At 35.3% G+C, this 26,245-nt stretch overlaps 2 protein-coding genes across 2 annotated transcripts; one reads left to right on the top strand and one right to left on the bottom strand.

Moving 5' to 3' along the window:
- The first annotated feature begins 283 nt into the window (after positions 1 to 283).
- Positions 284 to 7,230, top strand: LOC101495722 (retinoblastoma-related protein 1). The gene is made up of 17 exons (XM_004510997.4): positions 284 to 560; positions 1,729 to 1,833; positions 1,920 to 2,062; positions 2,146 to 2,242; positions 2,364 to 2,410; positions 2,494 to 2,683; positions 2,938 to 3,004; positions 3,177 to 3,356; positions 3,445 to 3,638; positions 3,725 to 4,604; positions 4,808 to 4,970; positions 5,088 to 5,160; positions 5,482 to 5,658; positions 5,739 to 6,018; positions 6,116 to 6,237; positions 6,640 to 6,755; positions 6,844 to 7,230. Exons 1-17 carry the CDS (start codon positions 459 to 461, stop codon positions 6,992 to 6,994), a joined length of 3,087 nt encoding a protein of 1,028 aa, XP_004511054.1. The 5' UTR covers positions 284 to 458; the 3' UTR covers positions 6,995 to 7,230.
- A 2,970-nt stretch (positions 7,231 to 10,200) lies between these two features.
- Positions 10,201 to 25,558, bottom strand: LOC101495396 (3'-5' exonuclease eri1-like). Its single transcript, XM_004510996.4, has 5 exons — positions 25,420 to 25,558; positions 25,179 to 25,266; positions 23,507 to 24,120; positions 11,656 to 11,831; positions 10,201 to 11,566 (listed from the first exon to the last, which is right to left on the bottom strand). The coding sequence occupies exons 2-5, from the start codon at positions 25,198 to 25,200 to the stop codon at positions 11,110 to 11,112; spliced, it is 1,269 nt and encodes a 422-aa protein (XP_004511053.1). The 5' UTR covers positions 25,201 to 25,266; positions 25,420 to 25,558; the 3' UTR covers positions 10,201 to 11,109.
- Positions 25,559 to 26,245: the final 687 nt, after the last annotated feature.

A 26,245-nucleotide genomic window follows, 5' to 3' on the forward strand; every position in this document is an offset into this window, starting at 1 on the left:
ACAAATTTCTAAAACAAATCTATTTTTCCCTTAAAAAAAATATCTATTAAAAAAGAAAATCCAATCTTTACGACATTAACCTAAAGAAAAGGAAATGTATCAATGAGAACATTAGAAAGACAAAAAGGCCAATCCAACAAAACATAATCCCGAAAACACCCCAGATCCACATCATCGTACTTATGTTTTGGCGGGAAAAACCTGTAGGTCACATAACATGTGGCGCCAAAACCCAATCAACTTTTTTTTAATGAATAAAAATTAAACATTATAAAAATAAAATAATTTAGTTTATTCTCTTTTTTGTTCCAAGCGTTCTTTGTTCTTCTTCTCCGTTTTGTTCTCACTAGGGTTTTCTCAATTTCGCAGCAACATTACGGTTCCTAATCACAATTCACTGTCATTTCTGTTGAATTCTTGTTCGAATTCCCCCGATCTGCGTAAATTAGGGTTTTTGCATGAGTCCTCCAGCTGAAATTGACATGGAAGATATCAAACCCTCTGTTACACTGGTTGATAATGGTGAACAAGCTGAGTCTCGGTTTTCTGAGTTCTGCAAGGTTATTTTTTTTTTTATTATTCATTTTTTTCTTTCTGGGTCACACTATTTTTGTTTATGTGAATTTAATTAATTTATTTCTTTTGCTGTGTTTTTATGTTATAATTGTGTTGAGCTGATACTATTAGTGGTTTATGTGGATAAAATTGCGATCTTTGATTTTTATAGTTAGTGTGAGGTGATACTGTTAGTGATTTATGTGGAAAGGTGTTATTTTTATGTTTGTAAAATCACTTCACTCACTACAAACCCTAAGTTGAATTTTTATTGAGAGATAAGAAGATGTAAGTTAGAATACTTTTTTGTTCAATCGATCCATCTTAACAGAAAGATAGGTGCATCAATATTTTATTCCTGAATTGAGGTATCTTATACATCCTGATGTATGGGAAAGTTGAGTCTTATTTTATTTTCTTGTCTTTTTGGGTGAAGAAATCAGGAATATTTTGGAGATGGTAGGGGATGGAGAAAACTTAGGTAGCAATTAATCGGCCAACCCTTCCAAGGATATTAGTTTAGATGAAAGGAATGTATAAATACCGACAAATTTGTCTCAATATTACTAATTGATCTGTTGTCTGCGTTCAATTAATGTGTTTGACAAATTGAGTGGTCGGACGTTTTCATTTCATGATTAATTGATCTGCCAAGAGTGTTTATTGTTGGATCACCATTACTAGTTGATTTGTCGTTTCTGGTTATTTTATGTCATTGTGAGGGGAGTTTGACATCAGTTATCTATTCGTTAATTAATTGGTACCAGAAAGAATTTATGTGTGCATCCACGTCCATTGGAAAAGTCAATATTTGTAAACTCCTATCTTATTTTGAATAACAGGCTGGATTATGTAGGAAAGTGCGGCTGTTCTTTCAACTGTTGGTTTAAATTGAGTTGTTTTATTCATTAAATTTTTTACATTGATTGGCTCTGTAGAAATGTAGAAATCATAGTCTTTTAGGCAAGTAGTGAAGACAAAGAATAATGACTTTAAAAATATAATTATGATTATTAGCGAAGATACAAATATATTAAGCACTAACTCTTATTTATACTATCTCAAGACTCAAAATCCTAATTAGATAGGGAAACGATTTATGATTATAACTAGACACGAAATACGATAAATGACGATTACCTCTAGACTCTAAAACATTCTCTTTTTTGACAGAATGAGCTAGCATTGGAAGAGAAAAGCTGTAAAGAAGCAATGGATCTGTTTGGAGAAACCAAACATCTTCTAATTGCAAATGTTTCGTCATTGGGGAATGGAACGGTACATATAAAAATTACTTTTTAATATGATATTTATTTGTTTAATAAATTTTTGTTTTAGTTTCTGAGGTTTATAAAAAATTTCAGTCAGAAGACGCAGAGCGGCTCTGGTTTGCTTTTATTTTATACTCTATCAAGAGATTGATTCAGAAAAATGAGGAAAATGTGAATGAAGAGACCAAGAATACTGGGCTTACCTTGTGTCGAATATTGAGAGCAGCTAAGCTTAAGTATTTTTCTGACCTTTATCTAGTATATATACGTTTGTGGTTTGGTCTATTATTTAATGTTAAATTTATCTTGTATTGAACAGCATTGCAGATTTTTTTAAAGAACTTCCTCAGTTTATTGTTAAAGCTGGTCCAATTTTAAGCAATCTATATGGCACAGATTGGGAAAACAAGCTTGAGGTATTGACTAGGCAGAGAATCATGATTGTATTTTTGCCAAGCTAATTGTGATGATCTACTTTTAAATCCTCTGAATCAGTTTTATATTTAGCCAATCTTTATTTTGCTATGTTTATATCAGGCAAAGGAGATGCATGCCAACACTATTCACTTGAAGATTCTTAGCAAGTGAGTAGTCCACTATTTTGCCGCATATGTTTGTTTGCTTTGATTATCATTTGCAATACATCTTACAAGTTTGATGGTTCCAGGTATTATAAACGTGTATTTGAAGAGTTTTTTGTGTCAACTGATGCAAATGTTGGAAATAATTCATCTGTTACTGTTCATGCGTCTGAATACCATCGCTTTGGATGGTTACTTTTCTTGGCACTTCGTGTTCACGCTTTCAGCCGTTTCAAAGACTTGGTGACTTGCACCAATGGTTTAATTTCTATCTTGGTCAGTTAAATTCTCACAGCAGTCTTTTAGTCTTTTTCACTATTGGAATTTCCATGCAGAGCTTTGATATCTTTTTTCTTTTCATATAAAAAAATTAGAATATTTGAATGAACACCTGAAAATACTTGTTTGAGGACTTTCATTAATATGTTTAATGTACATAGATTCAATTATTCCATTCTTTTTTTAAGTTGTAATACTTTTGAGGTAAAGGAACCAAGTTCTTATTTTTTTTTTTGGTGTATCGGTTACAGGCTATCCTAATTATTCATGTTCCGACTCGTTTTCGGAATTTCAACATTCACGACTCTTCGCGCTTCGGTAATGTCTTTGTTACCCCTTCTTCCTTGATTTTGATTATATGGTTCTTGATGTTTTTCTTGGGGGCCTGGTATATGCACACAGACACATTTACTTTTAACTGTAACTATAAGGTATTTCAGTAGTGAGCTTAACTGTGGATCATTATTAATTCCATCAAAACTTCTTGCAGTTAAGAGAAGTAGCAAAGGTGTGGACCTTCTTGCTTCACTTTGCAACACATATAACACTTCAGAAGACGAGTTGAGGAAAACCATGGAGAAAGCCAATAATTTAATAGCTGATATACTGAAGAAGAAACCCTGTTTGGCATCTGAGTGCGAAACTGAAAACCTAGAGAATTTTGATAAAGGTTTATTTTCCTCTGGCCATTTATTATTTATGCACCAGGACTCAAATATACGATGTCTCTAACTGATGTTAATCATTGCACTCTGTAGATGGTTTAACTTATTTTAAAGATCTGATGGAGGAATCATCTCTGCCATCTAATTTGAATATCTTAGAGAATGATTATGATCACATGACTCGCAACAAGGGTGAACTTGATGAAAGATTATTCATTAACGAAGATGACAGCCTGCTAGTTTCAGGAAGTTTGTCTGGAGGTTCTGTTTCTGCAGGAGGTGTAAAGGTATGCCTAATGGAAATTATTGTTCTAAATTTTTTTCCTGTCTTGTGAAGATAATACCTTAACTTATTTATTATTGTGCTATGTAGAGGAAGTTTGATTTGATGACATCACCTGTTAAGACCTTTGCAAGTCCACTTTCACCCCGTCGCTCTCCTGCATCCCATGCTCATAGCATTCCTGGTAGCGCAAATTCAAAGATGGGTGCCACCCCTGTAAGCACAGCAATGACTACTGCAAAGTGGCTCCGTACCGTCATTTCTCCACTTCCATCAAAGCCCTCGCAAGACCTAGAGCGATTCTTGACATCATGTGACAAGGATGTCACAAGCGATGTAGTACGCAGAGCACAGATTATGTTGCAGGCTATATTTCCTAGTAGTCCCCTCGGGGAGAGATGCGTATCTGGAAGCCTGCACAGTGCTAACCTCATGGACAATATATGGGCAGAACAACGAAGATTAGAAGCGCTGAAGTTATACTATAGGGTATTGGAAGCAATGTGCAGAGCAGAAGCCCAGATGCTTCATGCAACTAATTTAACTTCACTGTTAACGAATGAGAGGTTCCATAGGTGTATGCTCGCTTGTTCTGCAGAATTAGTCCTGGCAACTCACAAGACTGTAACAATGTTGTTCCCTGCTGTACTGGAGAGGACGGGAATTACAGCTTTCGATCTTAGCAAGGTGATTGAAAGTTTCATTAGACATGAAGAATCTCTTCCGAGAGAATTGAGGCGACATCTCAATTCGTTGGAGGAGCGACTTTTGGAGAGCATGGTATGGGAAAAGGGCTCTTCAATGTATAATTCATTGGCAGTTGCTAGACCTGCCCTTTCTTCAGAAATCAGTCGACTTGGTCTGTTAGCTGAACCAATGCCATCACTAGATGAAATCGCAATGCATATTAACTTCTCGTGTGGAGGACTGCCACCTGTGCCTTTGTTGCCTAAGCCTGAGGCTCTGCCAAGTAAATGATTCTCTTTTCTCATTTGGAAATTTTCAGTCACATTTTCTCTGTTTTCATATAATTCTCTGTTCATAATTTTACGGAGTATTTGTCACTCTTGTCTATAACGATGCACACATATTTTCCTTTATCCTCAAATAGCATATGTTGACAATACACATTTCTCAGTGTCAGTAACACATCCATTTACAAATTGATTTCAGCTCAGAATGGTGACACCAGATCACCAAAGCGGCTCTGTACAGAGCAACGCAATGTGCTAGTGGAACGGAATTCTTTTACTTCACCAGTGAAAGATCGGCTTCTTCCCTTCAGCAACCTTAAGTCAAAATTACCCCCGCCACCTTTGCAGTCGGCATTTGCCAGGTAGGGATTTGACGAGTCTTGAATTAACTTGTAAATTTGCATTATTTCAATTTCCACCACTTTAATGCTGTCTTCGTTTGTTGCTTTTTGTTAAATGTTTATGTTCATTCCCTGTAGTCCAACAAAGCCAAATCCAGGAGGTGGAGGGGAAACATGTGCAGAAACTGGGATCAGCATATTTTTTAGCAAGGTATTGAATTTTCATAGTATACTATAATATCAACTTGGTTGTAAAATATCCCTTGCAACGTTGGAAAACATCAATCTGTTAATATGAAGCTCTAACTTCGTGACCCTCAAAATAATTTCATGACTACTATATGTGTTTGTCTTTCATGTTTAGAATGTAAGTTGCCATTAGGATTTGGATTGTTATTCCACACTTCCATTTAAGTAATTTTATGCTAATGGCTAGCTGTTCCGGTTGATGTACTTAAAGATTAAATTATTTTGTTTCTTCACTAAGTCATTTTAAGCATTACATTTTGTGTGTGCTACCCATGTTTTCTAGATCGTTAAGTTGGGAGCAGTCAGAATAAGTGGAATGGTTGAAAGGCTACAATTGTCTCAGCAGATAAGGGAGAATGTATACTGTCTTTTCCAGCGAATCCTAAATCAATGGACATCTCTCTTCTTCAACCGCCATATTGACCAAATCATTTTGTGTTGCTTCTATGGAGTTGCAAAGGTTTCTCTTTAACTTTAGAAACTTGTGAGTGTAATGTGCTTTGATTACTCTTTTTTTCTCATTCTATTCTGTTTTTGCAGATTTCACAACTGAACCTAACTTTTAGGGAGATTATATACAACTACAGAAAGCAACCACAATGCAAACCGCAAGTTTTCCGTAGTGTATTTGTCGACTGGTCATCGGCACGCCGTAATGGGGCATCATGTAGACAAAGAGCAGGACAGGATCAAATTGATATCATTTCATTTTACAATGAAGTTTTCATTCCCTCTGTAAAGCCACTGCTGGTTGAACTTGGCCCTGGTGGATCAACTATGAGAAGTGATCGAGTAGCTGAAGCTACCAATAAAAACGACGGTACTTGCTTATTTGCTAAGTTACTTTCAATTATATGCCTGACTTCTATTGATACGAGTCCTGTGATCAATTGACACATGTGCTTTTCTCTTTGCAGGTCATTTAGCAAATGGTCCCGGATCGCCTAGAATATCACCTTTTCCAAGCCTTCCTGATATGTCACCTAAAAAAGTATCTGCCACACACAATGTGTACGTCTCTCCGTTACGATCATCCAAGGTACTAATTTCAATGTGCATAAATTGCTAGTATTCTTTTTATACCCATCTTTAATGTGAAATATATATATATATATATATTTACTAGTAACTTACATAATAGATATAAATCATTTAATGTCATATGTGTATTTGAAATAACATTTCAATTTTATAATGTTAATTAAATTTCTGTCTGTTTTGTTAATATTTCTTATATAAAGTAACAGAGAGAGTATTTGTTAGAATTTCTTTGGACTATTTATTTATTTGACAAATTGAGCTGGAAAAGGAGGGTACTTGGTGTAGTAATAACTTGTTCTTAGTCTTGCTGCATAAAACCAGCATTTAATTGAAATACAATTTTTTTTTTCTTTTATATGGAGCATAAGTGTATTCATGGATTATTTATGTACGTACATAGATGGACGCCCTAATTTCACATAGCTCCAAAAGCTATTATGCATGTGTTGGAGAGAGCACTCATGCCTATCAGAGCCCTTCAAAAGATCTGACCGCCATAAACAATCGTTTAAATGGGTATGCTAACTCTTCATGTCTTGACTTTTTAGTTCTACTTAAACAAAAACAGATTGTGTCCTTATTTAATCTGTTTCTAAATTTTTAGCAACAGGAAAGTAAGAGGGCCTCTCAATTTTGACGACGTCGATGTTGGCTTGGTTAGCGACTCTATGGTAGCAAACAGCCTGTATCTGCAGAATGGAAGTAGCGCGTCGTCATCGGGTGCACCATTGAAGTCTGAGCAACCTGACTCTTAAATTCAATGATGTGTACATTCTACTTCATGTCTCTTTTCTGATATAGTTTGAGTTCATAGACTAGCTGGTGGTTTTTAAGACGGGGGCTATGTATGAGCGGTGAGATTTGTACAATGCCGCCTCTAACCCCTTCGTACTTTTTTTCTTTTATGTTAGGTATTTAGTGCAAATTGCAGGTCTTACTTACTCTTCAAATCAACTAATAATCAATAAAGTGTTTTGCTTTTGTAGCTTAACCCATTCTCTTTCATTTTTTAAAAGGAAACTGTTAACTCAGAAAATGCTAACCATATTATTTTACATGTTTACAACTCATAACCAAGTTTTCATTGATAATAATGCATCTTCTAATGTGGTATTTTTAAGTTGTGAGAATTCTGCATCTACTTTCAAGTCGGTTTTTTCATACCTATGAAAAATCTTGGCTTTTGTTGTTGTTGAGTGTATCTAACTAAATGGGGTATATGTAAAATTTGCTAACGTCTATGAAAAGAGATTTTTGGCTTCCACCTTGTTCTCGGTATCCTTGAAGAACTGCGAGACTTCGAAATCCAACTCACCCCATCGAGTCGGGTTCAACTCGCATTGAAGCTCAATGAGAAACAAGAACCAGTCGTTCTCCTGCTAGATGCCATTGAAGGAGAAGTGAAGGCGAAAACAACTTCAAATTTGGAAGTAATGACAGATTAATGCTTGTTTGCAAAAAAGTTCAACTTTGTGTTCTTTAATTTGTTTTTCTTATTAAGCTCGCTTTGGTATTTGTGGTATGACTCAATCTCATAAACACTATTATTTGTAAAATGGGAAAGTATCTCAGCCGAATATGTATTTACCATCTCAGTCGAAATATGTATTACGGATGGTATTTCTGGGTATTTTTTTTTCTTAATACTTTTTAAGATTGAGTTAAATTTTATAATTTAACTATTTTAGTTAAAAACAAAATCTAATTTTTTATTTATTTATTCTTACTTTAATATTTCTGAAATGATGTCCTCTTTATCCTTGTTCATACGTGGTACCGCATTTATATTTATAGGTATTAACATGTCTATTAGTTATTGGTTTCAATTTGTATTTTGTATGAGTTAAAAAATTTCATAGTTAAAAAAATTTTAGATTAAAGAGTTCTTGAAATTTTATGAGTTTAGTGGAATTTATGAGTCTAACTTTTCAAAAAAAAATTTAGATATTTTTTTAAAAATATTTAAATAATATTTCATTTATTTATTTTTTACAATTTTTTGAAAAAAAAAATTTAAATTTTTTTGAGAACAATAAGTTTCGAAAATTTTTAATATTAAAATTTTAATTAACAAATTATTAGAAATATAAATCTTTCATTTTAGCTAAAAAAAATAATAAAATAATGAATCAAAACTTTAAAAAATTTATTTTAATATGATGCTCAATATTAGAGATTTAGGAGAAATTTTTTAAGGGTTTTAAACTTTAAGATTTTATTGATATGATATGATAACATTTGTCAACGTTTAGTTATCCGATAAACTAGCTATTTTCAACGTTTTGTTTTTCTTTAATTTTGTAATGTAAACATTTTTTTTTAATTTGATATGATAACACAAGGTTTTTTGTCTTAATTCAGTGTCTACGGGTGTTAGATTGGAAGAAAATATTTAGTATTTATTTTTTAACTTTAATTTATATTTATCAATTTGACAGGTTAGGGTGAAAGATGGATTACAAAATTTTTGAATCTCGTTTTGTTATGTTACATATGTTCAATTTGGCTCTTTGTAATTTTTCTGAGCATACCTTGTGCTTAGATGATTTTATACATTCTTTTGTTTTTTTTAAATAAAAAATAAAAAACATTTTCATTTATCAAAATAAAAATAAAAATAGCTCTCTAATTATTGTTATGGCTTTTGTTACTAAAGGACTAATTGAATCACATGTTATGAAAATGTGTATATTTTATTCACCATAAACTATAATAATGGCTCTCATCTAAAAAAATTGGAGAGATTCCATATTCATTGATAGTTTAAAAAAAAAAAATACTTTTAAAGGCTTTTTCACTCATTCCTTCTCTTTTCTTCTCATACTCATACTCACTTTCACAAGTTTATTAATTATTAGTCTCAATTAGAAATGTCAATAAAGTCTTAAAATCTAAAGTTCTCTTAATTTTTTTTTAAAACTCCGATTCATTATTACATTATATTTTATGAAACTTAAGAGACGACTTATAGATCCAATATTTTGTTAATTTTAATTTTTTTTTCTTAAAAAAAATTCAAAATTTAGTTTTTTTCAGAAAAATATCAAAAAATTATTTCTCAGAAAAAATAAAAAAAAATGTCAAATTTTTTTAAAAAAATAGATCCATAGATCCCACTAAATCCAGAAAATTTTAAGAGATTTTCAGTATAGGAGACTATTTTTTTAGATTCTTTCTAACTGTAAAATTTTTTACCCTCCAACATCGAGACTTGAGTCAATAATTAGTGGATTTTTAAAATTGATAACTCTAATCTTAGTCCACATGTTAGAAGAGCTATAAAAAATTTATAATTAAAAAAATCCCAAAATTAAAAAGTCCCTAAATTTGTGGACTTAGAGAGATCTATAAGCCTATTTATAAAATATTATATAAAAAAATTTGATAATTTTTTATTTTTTTTCAAGAAATAAAATATTTTCCAAAAAATTTCAGTTTTTTCGTTAAAGAATAGTCTACAATTTTTTTTTTCTGAAAAATATTTTTTTTAATTTTTCTCACAAGTTTTTGAGAAAAGACTTATTTAAAATTTTTCCGAGAAAAAATGTTATAAAGTTTTAAAATTTTGCCGAAAAATATAAAATTCAAATTTTTTTTTAAAAAAAAAAACTCAATTAACAAGACAATAAACCCTTTTATTTAGACCCACAAAAAATAATAAATCGAAGTTTTAAAAAAATTATTTCAATGAAAAGTCTAATATTAAGGGATAATAAAAAATTTAATAAATAAAACTTTAAAAGTCTAATATTAAAGGATAGTATAAAATTTAAACTTTAGGACTTTATTGACGGCTTAATTATAGGAATCAATTTTTGTTTCAAAAACTCATACTACTCCAGTCTACTCCAAAAAACTGAAGAAGTGGAGTGAAGAAACCGAAAAAGATGTAGAAAATAAATAGTGGATAAAAATAAAATGAAAAATTTGATAAAATATGAGGTAGGGGAAGAGTGTAAGGTATAGAAAACATATCCAATCTAATTATTATAGAAGGAAATCAAGTAAGAACCTCAGCTAGCTTGAGTGCAAAGCATTTTCTATTATTACTACTTTGGTTTCACCATTATTTTATGAAATGAAAAAACTAACTAATGAAATATTACATGTAGAAGCATACAAACACATTCTATATATATGCATGTGACATGCGTAAAAAACCATTTCAAGGGTTCTCTTTTTCTTCTTTGGTGGCTAATCCAAAGGTAAAGCCTTCAATCCTCAACAAAAAAGAGACACTGTGCCTTCTCTTCTTTCCGCAAAACGGATTTGGATTGCCTACAACTATGATAGCACACACAATAGCTGAATCTGCGCTTGATTGCGTGAATGCGTGCTCCAAGCAATCCAAATCCCAACGAAACTCAGCGAACTAAGCTCAACAACAGTAAACAGAGTCGAAGTTATAATGTTATCCGTAACACACAGAAAGGACGACGGGAAATTATAGCGATTCCCATTAAGAGCAGAGGAAACAGAGTCCTATTTCACAGATTATTTTAAAAGATAATTTAACAATGCCTCAGCATGTAAAGGCATGAATCCTAACTACCCATTATGATCACAATTCTCAATGGCTCTCCAGTCAACAAGTCTGCTTTACAGGTTGAAGCCCCCTCTCTCCTTTAACAAGACTACTATTTGATGTTTTAGCAGTCACAGTAATGAGCCATTGAGCCAACTAATTTTTCTTTTCTACACTTCATGAAGCACACAAACCTTAACTACACAAGCCAGGAGTAACATGCTTCCACTAGAGACAACACACCACTACTACTTTCATAAACCATTTCCTCTTCTCCTTTTTTCATTTTTTACATATATAAGAAAACATGAAATTTGATCATAATAGATCAAAAGGCGTTTTCAATTAGGTAGAAGCCCATTCAAAGTACTGGCAGCGGGCACCTCTAGTTGCAGTCCAATTTCCACATCCAAAGAAAAGGCTCCCTTGCTTAGGCCCTGGCTTCCTGACCATACCCCTAGTGCTTTTCACCCCACAGTAACAGTAAGGGTGATACTGAATGATAGGGGTATTCATATCCTTTGCTTTGTAGGGGTAATGATGAGGGTAAAAGTCTGGTTGTTCTGTAGACTGCTTCCATGTCTGCGATTGTTCGGCAATCTGCCACTGAATGGAACTGGTAATGGAAAACTTAAAACCCCTGTGCATGAGCAGTGCCAGAAGGCGAGCAGTATTTTTAGCATCGTCCAGGCCACAATGAGGGCGGCCCTGCCAGACCAAGCCAGCTATCTCAACAGCCTCCTTTAGATTGCACCTCACAGCACCAAATACCTCGTTGAAAGCAATCTTTAAGTTGATCCAGCTAACAGAAGTTAAAAAGCAGATAAACAAAAGTCAGTTGAAATGAAATCCTGATAAATTTACATTATCATTTTACATTGCAGCATTTACCGGTTGAAATAAGGTGGCTTTCGTATTTTCTTGAATCTGCACTCAGATTCAAGCATAACACGGCAATCCCAGTCAGACCATGTAACCACAGCAAAGTTGGCATTCTTAATTCCCTTTTTCTCAAGCCATTTATCATGCCTAAGTAGAGCCTCACTCAATGAAACACCTCTGTCCACCTGAACCATATATAGTAAGAAATACAATTAACAATCTTCACCCACAGCAAGAATGATCAGGGGAATGTAATATTTGACAAGCAACACATAGTTTAGGAAAATAGTCGATAATAAAGCATCAAAGTATTTGTGTTATTCAAGGTCAGTTTGGTTGCACAACTTATTATGTATTCATAAGAGTTTGGCTATATTTCAGCAAAAAACAGACCTTGCTTGTAAGGGCACAAAGCATCTATTGAGCCCATACCCAAGTGGAGGTTCTTTATTTATACCCATGTATTAACGTGTCAACCTCAAAGGATATTAATCATCCAATCAGACTGTTAGATACAAAGTTTGGGCCTTAGACCAACAAATGGACCTAAAGGATACTTAGTTACAATTTGCTTATATTAACTGTGTCAACCTCAGGATACTAATCATTCAATCACGGTAGAGTTGAAACTGCATAATCCGGGGTTCATTGAATGAACCGATGGGCAAGACACAGGTCATAGATTATAAGAATCAAAGCATGGCTCAGATAGCCGCAGGTTAAGTGAACAGAGTAGAAAAATGGCTCAGAAATCGTACCACGTCCAGGACTGTCTTGGTGGAACCTTCATCCAAGATAGGCTCAACATCATCTAGTATCTCTGCTAACCTCAGTGGAAGTAGAGCTGGATTAGAGGGAGGTCAACCATCACAAAAAAAACAAGGGGTTATTGGTGAATAGTGGCAAGGAAAAATAACAAGAGGGCCTGGGTTTTAGGTGCAATGAGAAACATGCACCGGGACATGTACGTAAAAGATAAACATTTTAAGTTTTGATGGTAGAAGAGGTGAAGGTGAAGGAGGCACTGCAGAAAGGATGCACAGATTGGATATTGGGAGTAATAAGTCCATACAGATATCCTTAAACACCATGGAAGGCCTCGCACTTCAGGTCCTGGAAGCTGATCATGGAGATTACCAACTCCTATTTTGTAGAAGTAGGGAACGGCCACAAGGTGCAGAGAGGGGAAAATAAATAAATGAAATAAAGGAGGTGATTTCAACCTACTAGTGTCTTACATGATGGTGATGGTTGTTTGTCAAGTCAACACTTATGAAGTTGGAACAGTGGGACTCCGGTGTTATTTTTTATATTCCACAACTACAAATTGTTCACCTGAAGGACAAGGTCAATGTTTGGGGAGGAGGAGTATTGACAAGTAATCCCCTTACCAACTTAGTTTGAGAGTATGAATAAACAATAAATAAGAGGAAAGGAAGATTGGTGAGGTTATCTTCAGTTTTTGACAGAAATTTAGAGCAGGAAAGAACCAGGTCTCTCAAATACCTGTAATGTAATAAGATTTTTTTTATCAATAAACATAATTTTCTTTTGCATTCACAACCAATTGCTATTGTTGAAAATATATTATGATTTTTGTATTTATTGTATAGACATATCATATCATGCAAGTAGGGATAATATCTCCAAAATTTATATTTTTTGTATTTATTGTTTTGAATCTATATAAAGTCGACCCCGTTGTACAGTTCAGACACACAGTTTAACCATGTGTCTTTCTCATTTTTTTTTCATTCAACATGACATCTAGAGCCTATTGAGAGACAACCCTAACTCATGTTCATCCAGTCGACCCACTGTCCTCCAGTGAGATTTTCTTTTTCAGTAAACTGTGTTCCATTTCCAGTTTACCTCTTCTCAATTGTTGTGGTACTGCGCGTCACTGTTCACACAAATACTGCTCTCCATATCAGTACTGTTCATCGCGCGTGAGCATTGTTCACCAAGCGGGCAGTGTTCATCACAAAATTTTATTTTACTTTCTCTTCCGGTACTGTCTTGCTGCTGGTTTTACTTATCTAATTATGGCTGGTTATTCGAGGACGACAATCCACCTCCAAACATCGTCATATAGTATAATCATCCATCATTTAGGACATACTATAGTTTGATGCTGGAAACTGCATCACTTCCTTCCACGTCCTCAAATTGCTCCTTCTAACACACAGATCCTCCTAAAGCATCCCCGTCTATTTACAAAGATTTTCTCCAACAGGTAACGAATCATAGAACCTCGGATCTGCTGTTTCGATTGCACACACTATAATCAATCACCTTCCCTTAGCCCATGAGTTCTTGATTTTGGCACATCTCAACACATTATTTGGTAATAAGGCTCTTTTCTTCTCTCTCACTACATTTGGTTATCTACCTAGTGTAGTTTCAGTCAATAGACCCGGAACCAGTCCCAAGGAATTGACACTATCCAAATCCTCCCTTATCTTTCAGTTACATATGTTCTTTATGTGTCGGGATGTCGGGATTGACACTATCCAAATACTCCTTTATCTTTCAGTTACATATGTTCTTAATGTGCCTGGATGTCCTTCACCAAACTTCTTATGCCCATACACCTCAACAAAATGGGGTAGTTGAACACAAAAATCAACATCTCATTGAAACCCCTCGGACTCTACTCCTTCATTGCAATGTTCCGTCTCATTTTGGGGGATGCTTATAAATCGCATGCCCTCTTTTGTCACTGGTGACCAAGTTCCCCACTCGGTCCTTTTCCTAATACCCTTTTGCACTTGCTTCCCCCTGTATCTTGTGCACACGTGTTTTATCCATGATTTCTCTCTTGGTTTTGACCAACTCTAAGCCTGATCACTCAGTGTGTCTTTATTGGTTATCACTGGTCTCAAAAAATTATCGTTGTTACTCTCCTACTCTTCAACAATACCTCATTTCGATTGATGTTACCTTTTTATATTGCGTGTTCCATACTTTGAGTCGACCCATATACCTCATGACCCTTTTCCAATCATTGTTCCTAACCCACCCGCCACTGTCTCTCTTGAGCTTGTGGTGTCTGTACCACATGAGCTCACTATTGTAGTCCCTCCCACAAACCTTCTGACGGACCCTCCCATTCCATGACCCCTTCAAACATACTGCCATTGTCAACCACCTTTGTTGTGCATGTCTCAGCACAACACATGTTCCTGATACTGAGGTTATTCCATACTCTCCTTTGCCACCACCGCATTTACTGGTTCGACCATGGATTTTCCCATTGCTATTCGTAAAGGTATACTTCCTACTCGTAACCCCTTCCCTCATTATATTACTTTGCATTATACTTTGCTTGTCTTCTTTCTCTTCTGTTTCTATTCCTAAATCTCCAGGTGAAGCTTTGTCTAACCTAGAGTGGAAGCAAGCAATGATTGACGAGATGTGTGCTCTTAAAAGTAGTGGTACTTAAGAAGTGGTTCCTCCACCCCCTATGTCTTTAGTAGGTTGTCGTTGGCTTTATACAATGAAGATTGATCTTGATGGTAAGATCGGTCCATTTAAGGCTAACTTGGTGGCCAACGGATACTTAGATTTTTTGGTTTGGATTATCGTGATACTTTTTCACCTATAGCCAAAATGACATCTGTTAGACTTCTTCTCTCCATTGCAGCCATCCGACATTAGTCTCTTCATCAACTTGAGATTAAAAATATCTTTTTGCATGGTGATCTTGAAGAGAAAATGTTTATGGAGCAACCACCTGGGTTTTTTGCTCAAGGGGAATCCTCTACCATGGTTTGTTGGTTACACAAGTCCCTTTATGGTCTTTAGCAGTCTCCTCGAGTTTGGTTTGGTAGATTCAACATCGTAGTGCAACAGTTTGGTATGATTCGAAACAAAGCCGATCATACTATATTTTATTGTCACTCAACTCAATGTTGCATTTACCTAATTGTATATGTAGATGATATTGCCATTACTGGCAGTGATCAACAAGGTATACTCCAGTTGAAACAACATATCTCCATCAGTTTCAGACTGAAGATCTTGGCAAGCTCCCCTACTTCTTAGGTATTGAGGTATCCCAATCCAAGGAAGACTTAGTAATTTCACAAAGGAAATACGCTATGGGTATTCTTGAATAGACAAGTATATTGAATGTCAAGTTGGTTGATACTCCTATGTATCCAAATGTTAAACTTCTACCCAATTAGGGAAGGCCAAAATAAGATTCAGGGAGATATAGAAGATTGGTTGGCAAATTAAACTACCTCACAGTCACTCATCCAAACATTTCATTTACCGTTACCATGGTAAGCCAAGTCTTAAACTTTCCTTGCCAATAACACTGAGATGTTGTGATGTAGACTTGAAATACAATAAAGGTGCTTTAGGAAGAGGTCTAATTTATGAAAACAGTTGACTTACTCGGGTAGTTGGTTATTCAGATGTCGATTGGCCAATCTCACCCATTGATAGGCGATCCACTTCAAGGTATTGTACTAGCTAGAGGAACTTGATATCTTGTAAAAATTAGAAACTGTGAATTTCATTTCTTGAATCAGAATGGTTACAAATTCTGGTTTAAATATACAACATTCCCTAGTCTAATAAAAAAAAATCATAATTAAATAGGAGGGATTAACAGTACAAGGTCCCTTGATATTCACTACAACTGTCCTATATAATATAATAAATTACTTACAGAATAATCAGTCAATAAATGACTTATCCTCAGCCACAATTTGGAATTCAACACTCCCTCTCACGCTGGGCAGTAGATGTCAATCATGCCTAGCTTGGACCTTAAGTTCTCCAAATTAGATTTGTGAAAGGCCTTGGTCAGTATGTCTGCAATTTGGTTCTTAGAAGGGATGTATTCCAACTTGATAATTCCACCGTCTATCTTTTCTTTTATGAAATGTCTATCTATCTCCACATGTTTCGTTTTATCATGGTGGACTGGATTTTTTGCAATATGGATGGTTGCTTTGTTGTCGCACCAAAGGCTCATGGTGGAATCTGTTGGTACTCCTAATTCCTTAAGCATTCTCTGCAACAAAATTCCCTCACAAATGCCATGAACCATTGCTCTGAATTCAGCCTCTGCACTACTTCTTGCCACCACTGACTGTTTTTTACTTCTCCATGTAGTCAAGTTTCCCCACACATGTGAAATACCCACTTGTTGACTTGCGTTCAATCAATGAACCAGCCCAATCTGCATCTGTTAACATTTTCACACTCCTAATTGGGTCATTTTCGAAGTGAATACCTCTCTCGGGTGTCTTTTTGAGGTACTGCAAAATTCGAGTCACAACTTTCATGTGATCTTCAGTTGGCTTACTCATGAAACGACTTACCATACTAACTGAGTAACCAATATCTGGTCTTGTGTGAGATAGGTACATTAGCTTTCCTACCAATCTTTGGTATCTCTCCTTATCAACTTGGGGACTGCCTTCTTGTTCTGCCAATTTAAGGTTAGGTTCCATTGGTGTATTTGATGGCTTGCACCCTAACATTCCAGTTTCTTCCAACAGGTCTAGCACATATTTTCTTTGGGATACGTAGATTCCATGTTTGAAACGAACAATCTACATCCCAAGAAAATGTTTTAGGTGTCCAAGGTCCTTGACCTCAAATTCTTTAGCTAGAAATATCTTGAGTTCTTCTATCTCTTTGTCATCATTGCCTGAGATTATGATGTCATCTACATAAACAATAAATTGCCACCTTTCGGTCACTAGAATGCTTGACAAACATTGTATGGTCGGTTTGGCATTGAGTAAAGCTGTGACCCTTAACAACTAGGGTTGGTCTTCCAAACCATGCCCGCGGGGATTGCTTAAGACCATAAAGTGATCTCTGGAGCTTGCATACTTTGCCAATTGTTTGGGGAGTTTCTAGGCCAGGTGGTATTTTCATGTATACCTCTTCTTTGAGTTCACCATTTAGAAAAGCATTCTTAATGTCTAGTTGGTGTAAGGGCCAATCTAGATTTACAGCTAAGGAGATAATGACATGAACATAATTTAGTTTTGCCACTGGAGCAAATGTTTCTTCATAGTCCACCCCATATGATTGGTTGAACCCCTTTGCCACCAAGCGGGCTTTGTACCTATTCACACTCCCATCAGCATTGTGCTTTATAGAGAAGATCCATTTACACCCAACTAGTTTTTTTCCTTCTGGTAGCTCCACAAATTTCCATGTTGCATTCTTGTCCTGTGCTTTAATTTCATCTTCCACTACAACCTTCCATTCAACATGTTGGACAGCTTCTTGAACATATTGGAAGTTTTATGTTATCTAATATGGTGATGAAGGCCATGTATTCTTGTGACAGATTTCTATGAGATACATAATTGCCAATTGGATGTTGAGTGTATGATCTCACTGCTTTCCTCACAACAATTGGTAAGTTAAGATCATTCTCCTTTAGACCGCAATTATCATTAGGCTCAAAAACTATATTACCTTGTAGAACTTCTAAATCTGTATTAGGTTCAGAATTTTGGATTGGCCTTGGAGATGTGCAAATTTCTTCCTCCCTTTGAGTTTTCTTCTTCCTTGTGTACACCAGTAGTTCTTTTCCCGGTTTTGTCTCAGATTTGGTTGCAGGTTTAGCTGTTTCTCCAGTCACAAGGTCAATTTTTGCTGTTGTATGAAGGTCTGCTCTATTTCTAAAAAATGCTGTAAATTCTGTTGCTGCTGCTGCAAATTATGTTCCATTTCATGTTGCAAATGCTGCAAATTCTGTTTAATTTCATGTTGCAAATGTTATTTCATTTCCCAAGGTTGGGATTCTGCTATGTTTTGTTCTCTCTCCCTCTGAAGGCCAACTTTGGGGTAGCAAGGTTGATTTTAAAAGAAGGTTACATCCATGGAATGGTAGAATATTTTGCTTATAGGGCAGTAGCACCTGTATCCTTTCTTATTTGGTGTGTATACTAAGAATATGCATTTAAGGGATTTGGGCTCTAATTTTCCTTTGTTAGGCTGGTTGTCATGCACAAATGCAGTGCAGCCAAAGACTTCGGGATGAATGGATGAAAGGATTTTAATGTGTGGGTAAATGGATAGAAGGGTTTGGCAAGGGGTTTTGAACTTGAGGGCTTTAGAAGACATTATGTTAATTACATATGATGCTGAAAGAACGGCTTCACCCCAAAAATGATTTGGTACATTAGTTGATAACATAAGGGACCTAGTAACTCCTTGAGGCGCCTATTTTTCCTCTCAACAATACCATTTTGTTGTGGTGTGTTCACACAGCTGGTTTGGTGAATTATTCCATGCTTGAAAAGGTGAGATTTGAGGGAATGGTGATAGTATTCACGGCCATTGTCAGTTCGTAGGACTTGGATTATGGTTTGGAATTGGGTTTGGATCATATTGTTGAAGTTCTCAAAGATTTCTCCCACTTCAGATTTTTCTTTCATAAGGAACACCCATGTAACTCGTGTATGATCATCTATAAAGGTCACAAATCATTCTGAACCAGTTATGTTCTTAACACGGGAAGGTCCCCAAACATCACTATGGATTAATGAGAAAGGTTGGGATGGTTTATAATATTGAGGAGGATAATGGTTGCGTGAGTGTTTGGATAATTGACAAATTTCACATTGAAACAAATTTGAATTTTTATTGAATAGAAAAGTAAACATTTTTTCAAGGTATATAAAGTTTGGATGTCCTAAACGATAGTGCCATAGCATGACAACTTCCTCTAGGTTTTCACCACTTGATGCAGCAACATAGACTGAATTATTTCTTCTCTTCTTGAACTCGCTAGCTTGAAGGAAGTAGAGACATGCACATTCCTCAGCATTGCCAATCTTCCTCCCCCGAATCCAGATCATGAAATTCGCGTAGGTGAGGCAAGAATTTAGTGAAACAATTTAGATCTAGAGTCAATTTACTTATGGACAAAAGGTTCAATTCAACTTTGGAACATAAAGAACTCAGTTAAGAGTAATATCCTTGGAGATGATTACTGAGCCTTTACCAATCACTTTTGTTTTTGTGCCATCTGCTATTCGTACCATAGAATTATTATTGCATGGAGAATATTCATCATATAGAGTGATATCCCCAGTCATATGGTCTGAGGCTCCAGAGTCTACAATCAATGAGTTAGATATTCCTTTGTCAACAAAATACACACATGAAGAATTACCTTTTTGGGCCAAGGCAGCAGTTGAGTGTGTGCTAGTGTTTTGAAGGGATTATTGTAGCAATTTTTGCAACATCTCCATTTGTTCCTTGTTGAATGGACTTGGTTCAGGTGCTGGGGATGCCAACACTTTGCCTCCTTCTGATGTGGCAGCATGGGCGCAAATGTCCCTGTTCCTAGATGGTTTCCAATCTGCCAGTTTTCCATGAATGACCCAATATGGAGCTTTGATCAATGCTTCCAAGCATGACTTTCCTTCGGCTCGCTTCTCTTCTCACTTTTGAAAATACTTCTCTGATGTTGGGCAGAGGTTGGGTTCCAAGGATTCTTCCTCTTACATCATCTAGATTCTTGTTTAGACCAAGGAGGAACTGGTATATTCGGTCTTTCTCCACCAATTTTTTGTACTGTTTGCTGTCTTCAGGGCATGTCCATACTATATCCTCATAGATATCCAGCTGATGCCAGTAACGGGTGAGGGTATGGTAGTAACCAGTGACTGTTGTGTCTCCTTGTCGCATGTCATGGAGGAGACTCTTGATCTCGAATGTGGCGGAAGTATCATCATATTTGAGTATGTCTCCTTGGCAGCACTCCAGATCTCAGCTGAGTGTTGTAATACATGAAGTTTTCACCTGCTTCAGTGGTCATTGAGTTCAGTAGCCATGTCATGACTAAGTTGTTCTCTAGCTTCCATTTTGGGTAATCGAAGTCCTTTTTCTTTGGCTCTTTAGCATCATCAGAGATGTAATCTTTCTTCCCTTTTCTTTGAAGGAAGATCCGGACAAATCTTGCCCAGTGGGTGTAGTTTTGGCCATTTAATTTGTAGCCAGTGATGAGTATAGTGGTGTTTTCGGTCAGGCTGGTAATTGTCGAAGTTTCAACTGCCATTTTAGGGTTTGGGTTTATGACTGAATTGCTTTCTTCAGCCATGGAATAATGGTATTTTTTTTCACTTGGACCAGGTTTGCTCTGATACCATGTGAATTATTGAGGAAATGGTCTTTTCATTTCTTGAATCAGAATGGTTACAAATTCTGGTTTAAATATAGCATTCCCTAGTCTAATATCAAAATTAAATAGAAGGGATTAATTGTACAAGGTCCCTTGATATTCACTACAGCTATTCTATATAATATAATAAATTAATTATAGAACAATCAGTCAATAAATGACTTATCCTCAGCCACGATTTGGAATTCAACAGAAACAAAGTGTGATTGCAAGATCCAGTGCTAAAGTTGAATACATGATCATGGCATTAGTGACTTGTGCGCTCATTTGGTTGACACAGTTACTCAAAGAACTTCATTTTGAAGAGACAATAAAAATGGCATTAATCTGTGATAAGCCAACAACACTGCATGCATATTGCATGTAATCCGGTTTTTCATGAGAGGACCAAACATGTTAAGATAGATTATCACTTTGTAAAGGAGAAGATCGAATTAGGTGACATCATCACTAGCTTTGTTAATTCCAATGATTAACTGGCAAAGTCTTCACGAAATTACTGCACAAGAAGCACTGACTTAGGATGCCAACAAGTGCACCCTTTATTATGGACAAAAGGAATGTGTTTGGTTTGGAAGGTTTAGTTCTATCATAGTCAAAGCATACACCTATTTATTTATGTAGATAACATAGTCGTCAGGAGGAAATGATTAGGGTAGCATCTAGAATCTAAAGCAATACCTATCACACCACAATTAGAAAAAAGATTTGGGCCCTATCAAATAATATTTAGGGATCACAGTTGCTCAAGAAAATGTTATTGATATCACTCAAAGATAGTTTGCTTAGACATATGTAAGGAAACATGCATGTCGGACCACCAATTTAACACTCCAATTGATCCTAATGTTGAATTCCTATCCAAAGTTGTCAAACTCAAGAGTCAGCATAAGCCATAAGGCTGCAGAGCTTACGTAGACTTGACTCGTAAACAGTACATGTAAACACAACTACACAAGTATACTTACTCTTGAAAATAACATCACAAAAATCTATAAATGGCATGCATGCATAGTACACAACAAAAATTCAATATTGCAATTCCATAGTCAAGCAAAGTAGTAAAACACAATAATAAAGTGATATAGTACATTAGTACTAAATAAAATCAAATACAGAAGTTCCTAAAGTGAAAACATTTTAATCTAAATGCAAATTCAAATTGCAAACAAAGAACAAACATAGCTTCCTATGTGATGGAAAGATGAAACGTAGGACACAAATTCAAAAGTTGCCCCGTGTAAAGGAGTAACCTAGTCCATGAGGTGCTAGCTGCTCAGTGGTAAAAGCTTAGCATTGTAACCTCAAGGAACATAATTCGAATCCCATCTAGGAGGTTGTAAAATAGCCATTAGTGTCACTTTAATTAATATTAATTCCCCCCATCGACAATTTAAAAAAAAAAGGAGTAACTTATAAAAACAGCACAAGTTGTTGTCTATTCTGATGTTGTTTGGGCAAGTCCATCATCTAATCCAATAGAACACTAATTTCAGGGTACTGTGTCTTTGTTGAAGGTTAATTGATGTTGATTGTTACTATATTGAGAGCACAAGTCGAATATTGTGCAATGGAAATAGCCGCCTATAAACTTATATGGCTAAACAATTGCTTCAGCAAAACAAAGTGGGATATGTTAAGGAAATGAAATAGAGTTGTCACTCCCAAGTAGCTTTGCATATTGCCTCTACCCAAGCCTTTAAGGAAGAACCAATCAAATGGAGGTTACCAGTCATTTTGTTAAGAAGAAAAAGGAGTCTTTAAAGCAAGATCACTACTGGTTCTGTAAATTTAAACAATCACTTAGCTTGTATTCCCTCTGTTCATTTTTATGTGTTGCGTTTATAGAAGAATTTTGTTCCTATTTCTTTGCCGTTTTCAAAATTCAATGCAACATTAACTATTGTTTTGTAAATAGTACCCTTACTATTTATTGCCAAGAGAAATAAGTGAAATGGGATAATAAATGATTAAGGGTATTATAGAGAAAAAAAAAATCTCATCAGAAGTATCAAATTTTATTAGTTTTCTTGGTATGTGTAAATAACCATAAAACAAAAATTTAAAAGGAACGGAGGGAGTATATTTACTAAATCTCTTATACAGCCTGGGGTTCATATGACATATATGCACTAGGGGGAGCGTTATAATAAGAGTTAGATTTAAGCACATATGAAGTTAGCAATATTAGCTTTAGGCACAAGTATAATGAACAGTGTAACTGTCATTAATTGAAGGAACTTAGTGCTGGTTTTCTATAATCTATGAAGTTGTTCCTTGTATAATTAATAGTTACAGTTATACAGTATACTGTATATAGTATGATAGTAACCTATGTGGATTTAATAGACACACAATTCTATACAAGTCAAATCTTACAAAACCTGCTATAATACAAACACCTGCAAGCAGAAATTACTGGTTATTGAGATGGATGGTCTGCATAAATTTAGTTTCGCATATGCTTAGGAAGTTCCCATTTGCAATTACAAATATCGCAAAAAATCACAATGTTTGATGTGCATGTAGCAATGTATTTGTTAGTTCAATAATTCAATTATTATACAATTATAAGGACAAAATGAAGAGTTAAACGAATCACAGATGAAAGGCGTATAAAAGTTTATTTTGCTCTTTTTGTACCATTTCCTTTTCAGAAGTGAAGGTAAGATTTTGCCATTAACACACCTGAATTTGTTCGATACCAGTCAGATCCTTGCAGAAGTCAGTCAGAAGCTGATTGCAGCTAGGCCTCACATATGTTTGGAAGCATGCTTCCAGCTGGCCAGAGACACTGCTCACTATGACAGATGGAAACTCAATTATTTCTTGCGGATGAGGATTACTATCCTTATCACAGGTCGCCTCAAAGTCTATGACCACAAAATACTGAAATTCTTGATTATGTTCACGCTCACGCGAGTGACCCTGAGAAACCATACTAATTGGAACATATTGAAGCTGGTTCTCGACAGGATAAGGGTAAAAGTGGTTCTCAAAAGCATTCATTTGGCACTGCTGCAGCTTGTGAGGGTTAAAATGGCAGGCTGTCCAGGCACTGTAATCATGGTGATAAGTAGGTTTGCTGTGAAATTCATTTGATGGCTCAAGAAACTCACCGCCAAGACGGTGTTTAGGCTCAGCAACATTCCCAGCTGGATGAGTGCCGGGATCATTATGAAGCTCCTTATTAAACTCCATAAGTCCTTCCATAGAACTCCCATCACACTGAAAACTGAAAGGGGGAGGCCCCTTTCCCTGGAGGCACGTTAGAGATGCCTCACAGGATATTTTCCTATTTCCTGGACAAAAGAAAGAAACAGGATCACACTGGGGCCAGTATAAATCTGGAAAAATCAAACATCTAGATATTTAAAAACTAAAACAACTATCAGCACAAAAAGACAACAGAGGTATTCAGGAATCAAGTTTCCCCAAAAGGACTGGATTGCAGACAAAATGGAGCAATGTATCAGCTTCTCAAGATAGATTGGTAACTGACATATTTACTTCTCAAATACTTAAAATGCACAATCAAGAATCGAAAGATATCTTCAACGTAAAAAAAGTCTCAGTCATGATGTGCTGTGTTATCTAAGGAGTAATGCAAATCAAAATAAAATATATATTAGAGTAAAAAGCTCTGTTTTAATATTGAATCTTAAACCCCAATAAAAGAATATGAACACATATTAAACACACTCCATGCTGGCCTCTCTCCCATGTACATTCCCAGCATCCTTTTCACACTAAGCGTGTGTTTGAAAATATAACATTTCACGGTGAGAAACCACGTCCAAGCTAAAGCTCCAATTAGTAGCTTCACAACCACCTCATGTTTGACTTCTATAGCCAAGTTACCAAACATACGCTAAATTCTTCACATCTAGCTCCATCACATCCCAAAAAATTCAAAATCCCACTCTTTCTCACATGTCCAACCCACTTCCCATCCTCACTCCCACAGCATCAACATGCCAAATCCCAGCATCCCCGACGCAAAAATATGTAAAATACACCATTCCTCAGTTCAACAAGTAAAAATAAGACCAAACCAAAGTACAAAACCACTCATTAAAACCCAATTCTCACACATATGGTTCCCAACCAACCAAATCAACCACCAAACAAGAATTGAACAACCACATAGCAAACATACACTAACCCAAAACTCTCCACAACAAATTTCCACATAAATGCAAATGGCCCCACAATCAAACACCATTTAAAAAATAAATAAATAACCGCACACGAAAAAAAAAATAAAAAATCATCCCATTCGTCATAATAATCAAAACCGAATTGAATATATCAATTGAAACAAAAAAAATACAATTTTTTTCAAAAAAACAGAACAAACCTGAATTTTCATGTGCCATCATGATCGAGAATATAATTGAGATCCACAGGCGTGTACATCAGATCCTCCAGTATAATCAAATTCCTCCCTACACAAACGAAACCGTAAATACAAAAAAAAATCGCCGAGAAAGCGTAGGAAAATGGAAAAGAAAACGCGTGAAAATGAAAAACAAAGAAACTTAGAGAGAGAAAGAAAGAGAATCTTAGTTAGAGAAAGAGAGGGGTTTGAGTGAAATTACCTTTGAGAATTTTACAAGCAAGCTCGTTCTTCTTTCCTCTTCTTTGTTTTGTTTCACGATAGAGTTAAAGTTATTAAAGTAACACACGACGGAGAAGAGTGGGACCCACGTTATACTGAAAATTAATAATTATTAATATTAAAAAATAAAGATAAATATAAAATTGGATGTTGTGTGTGACGAAAGAAAACTGTATTTGGTGGAGAGGGGCACGTGTGAAGCGTGTGAGAGGGAGTTACTTAAGACTGATACTTTACTTATAAATGAAGTGTGTCTTGATACGCTAGATATTTTGTTTTGTTTTTTTGTGTGTGTGTGAGACCACCGCTTAACTGGTTGTAGATGGTTTTTAGCCGTTGGATTTCGTTATTTTTCCAGGTTTTGAGGGTTTGATTATCAGTTTCACTGAATTCCAAGCTTTTTCTGTGGGACTGTGGGGCCCTGATGATGTATGTTAATTAAATTTTGTAAAATGTTTGATTGATGTTCAAATACGGTAAAAGAGATAGATAAATAGAGATAATTAATGATGTCATAAATATGATTATGGATGATAATTAATGATGTCATAAATATGATTATAGATGGTAAAAAATCTATATTTGTAGATATTTTGAATAAAATATGTAATAGATATTAGATACGGTCAGAAATGAACTTAACAAGGATATTTGTTATAAATTGATAATTTTTACAGTTAATTAATGGACATTGAGATAAATGTAATAATAGTTGTATTTTCAAATATATGTTTTTGTTAGTAAATTAATAAAATTATATTATTATAATGAATTTTATTTGTATTTATGTTTTTATATCTATGACG

The sequence above is a fragment of the Cicer arietinum genome, chromosome 7 (assembly GCF_000331145.2).
Source record: "Cicer arietinum cultivar CDC Frontier isolate Library 1 chromosome 7, Cicar.CDCFrontier_v2.0, whole genome shotgun sequence".
Taxonomy (NCBI): Eukaryota; Viridiplantae; Streptophyta; class Magnoliopsida; order Fabales; family Fabaceae; genus Cicer; species Cicer arietinum.

What these genes read in the sequence shown, in the direction of transcription:
- LOC101495722 (XM_004510997.4), top strand. Translation starts at nt 459, where the DNA reads ATGAGTCCTCCAGCTGAAATTGACATGGAAGATATCAAACCCTCTGTT. An exon ending in CACTTGAAGATTCTTAGCAA is followed by an intron (nt 2,411 to 2,493) that starts GTGAGTAGTCCA and finishes TGATGGTTCCAG; the next exon opens with GTATTATAAACGTGTATTTG. An exon ending in CCTAGAGAATTTTGATAAAG is followed by an intron (nt 3,357 to 3,444) that starts GTTTATTTTCCT and finishes TGCACTCTGTAG; the next exon opens with ATGGTTTAACTTATTTTAAA.
- LOC101495396 (XM_004510996.4), bottom strand. Translation starts at nt 25,200, where the DNA reads ATGATGGCACATGAAAATTCAG. An exon ending in GATGGCACATGAAAATTCAG is followed by an intron (nt 24,121 to 25,178) that starts GTTTGTTCTGTT and finishes TCTTTTGTCCAG; the next exon opens with GAAATAGGAAAATATCCTGT. An exon ending in AAGCCACCTTATTTCAACCG is followed by an intron (nt 11,567 to 11,655) that starts GTAAATGCTGCA and finishes AACTTCTGTTAG; the next exon opens with CTGGATCAACTTAAAGATTG.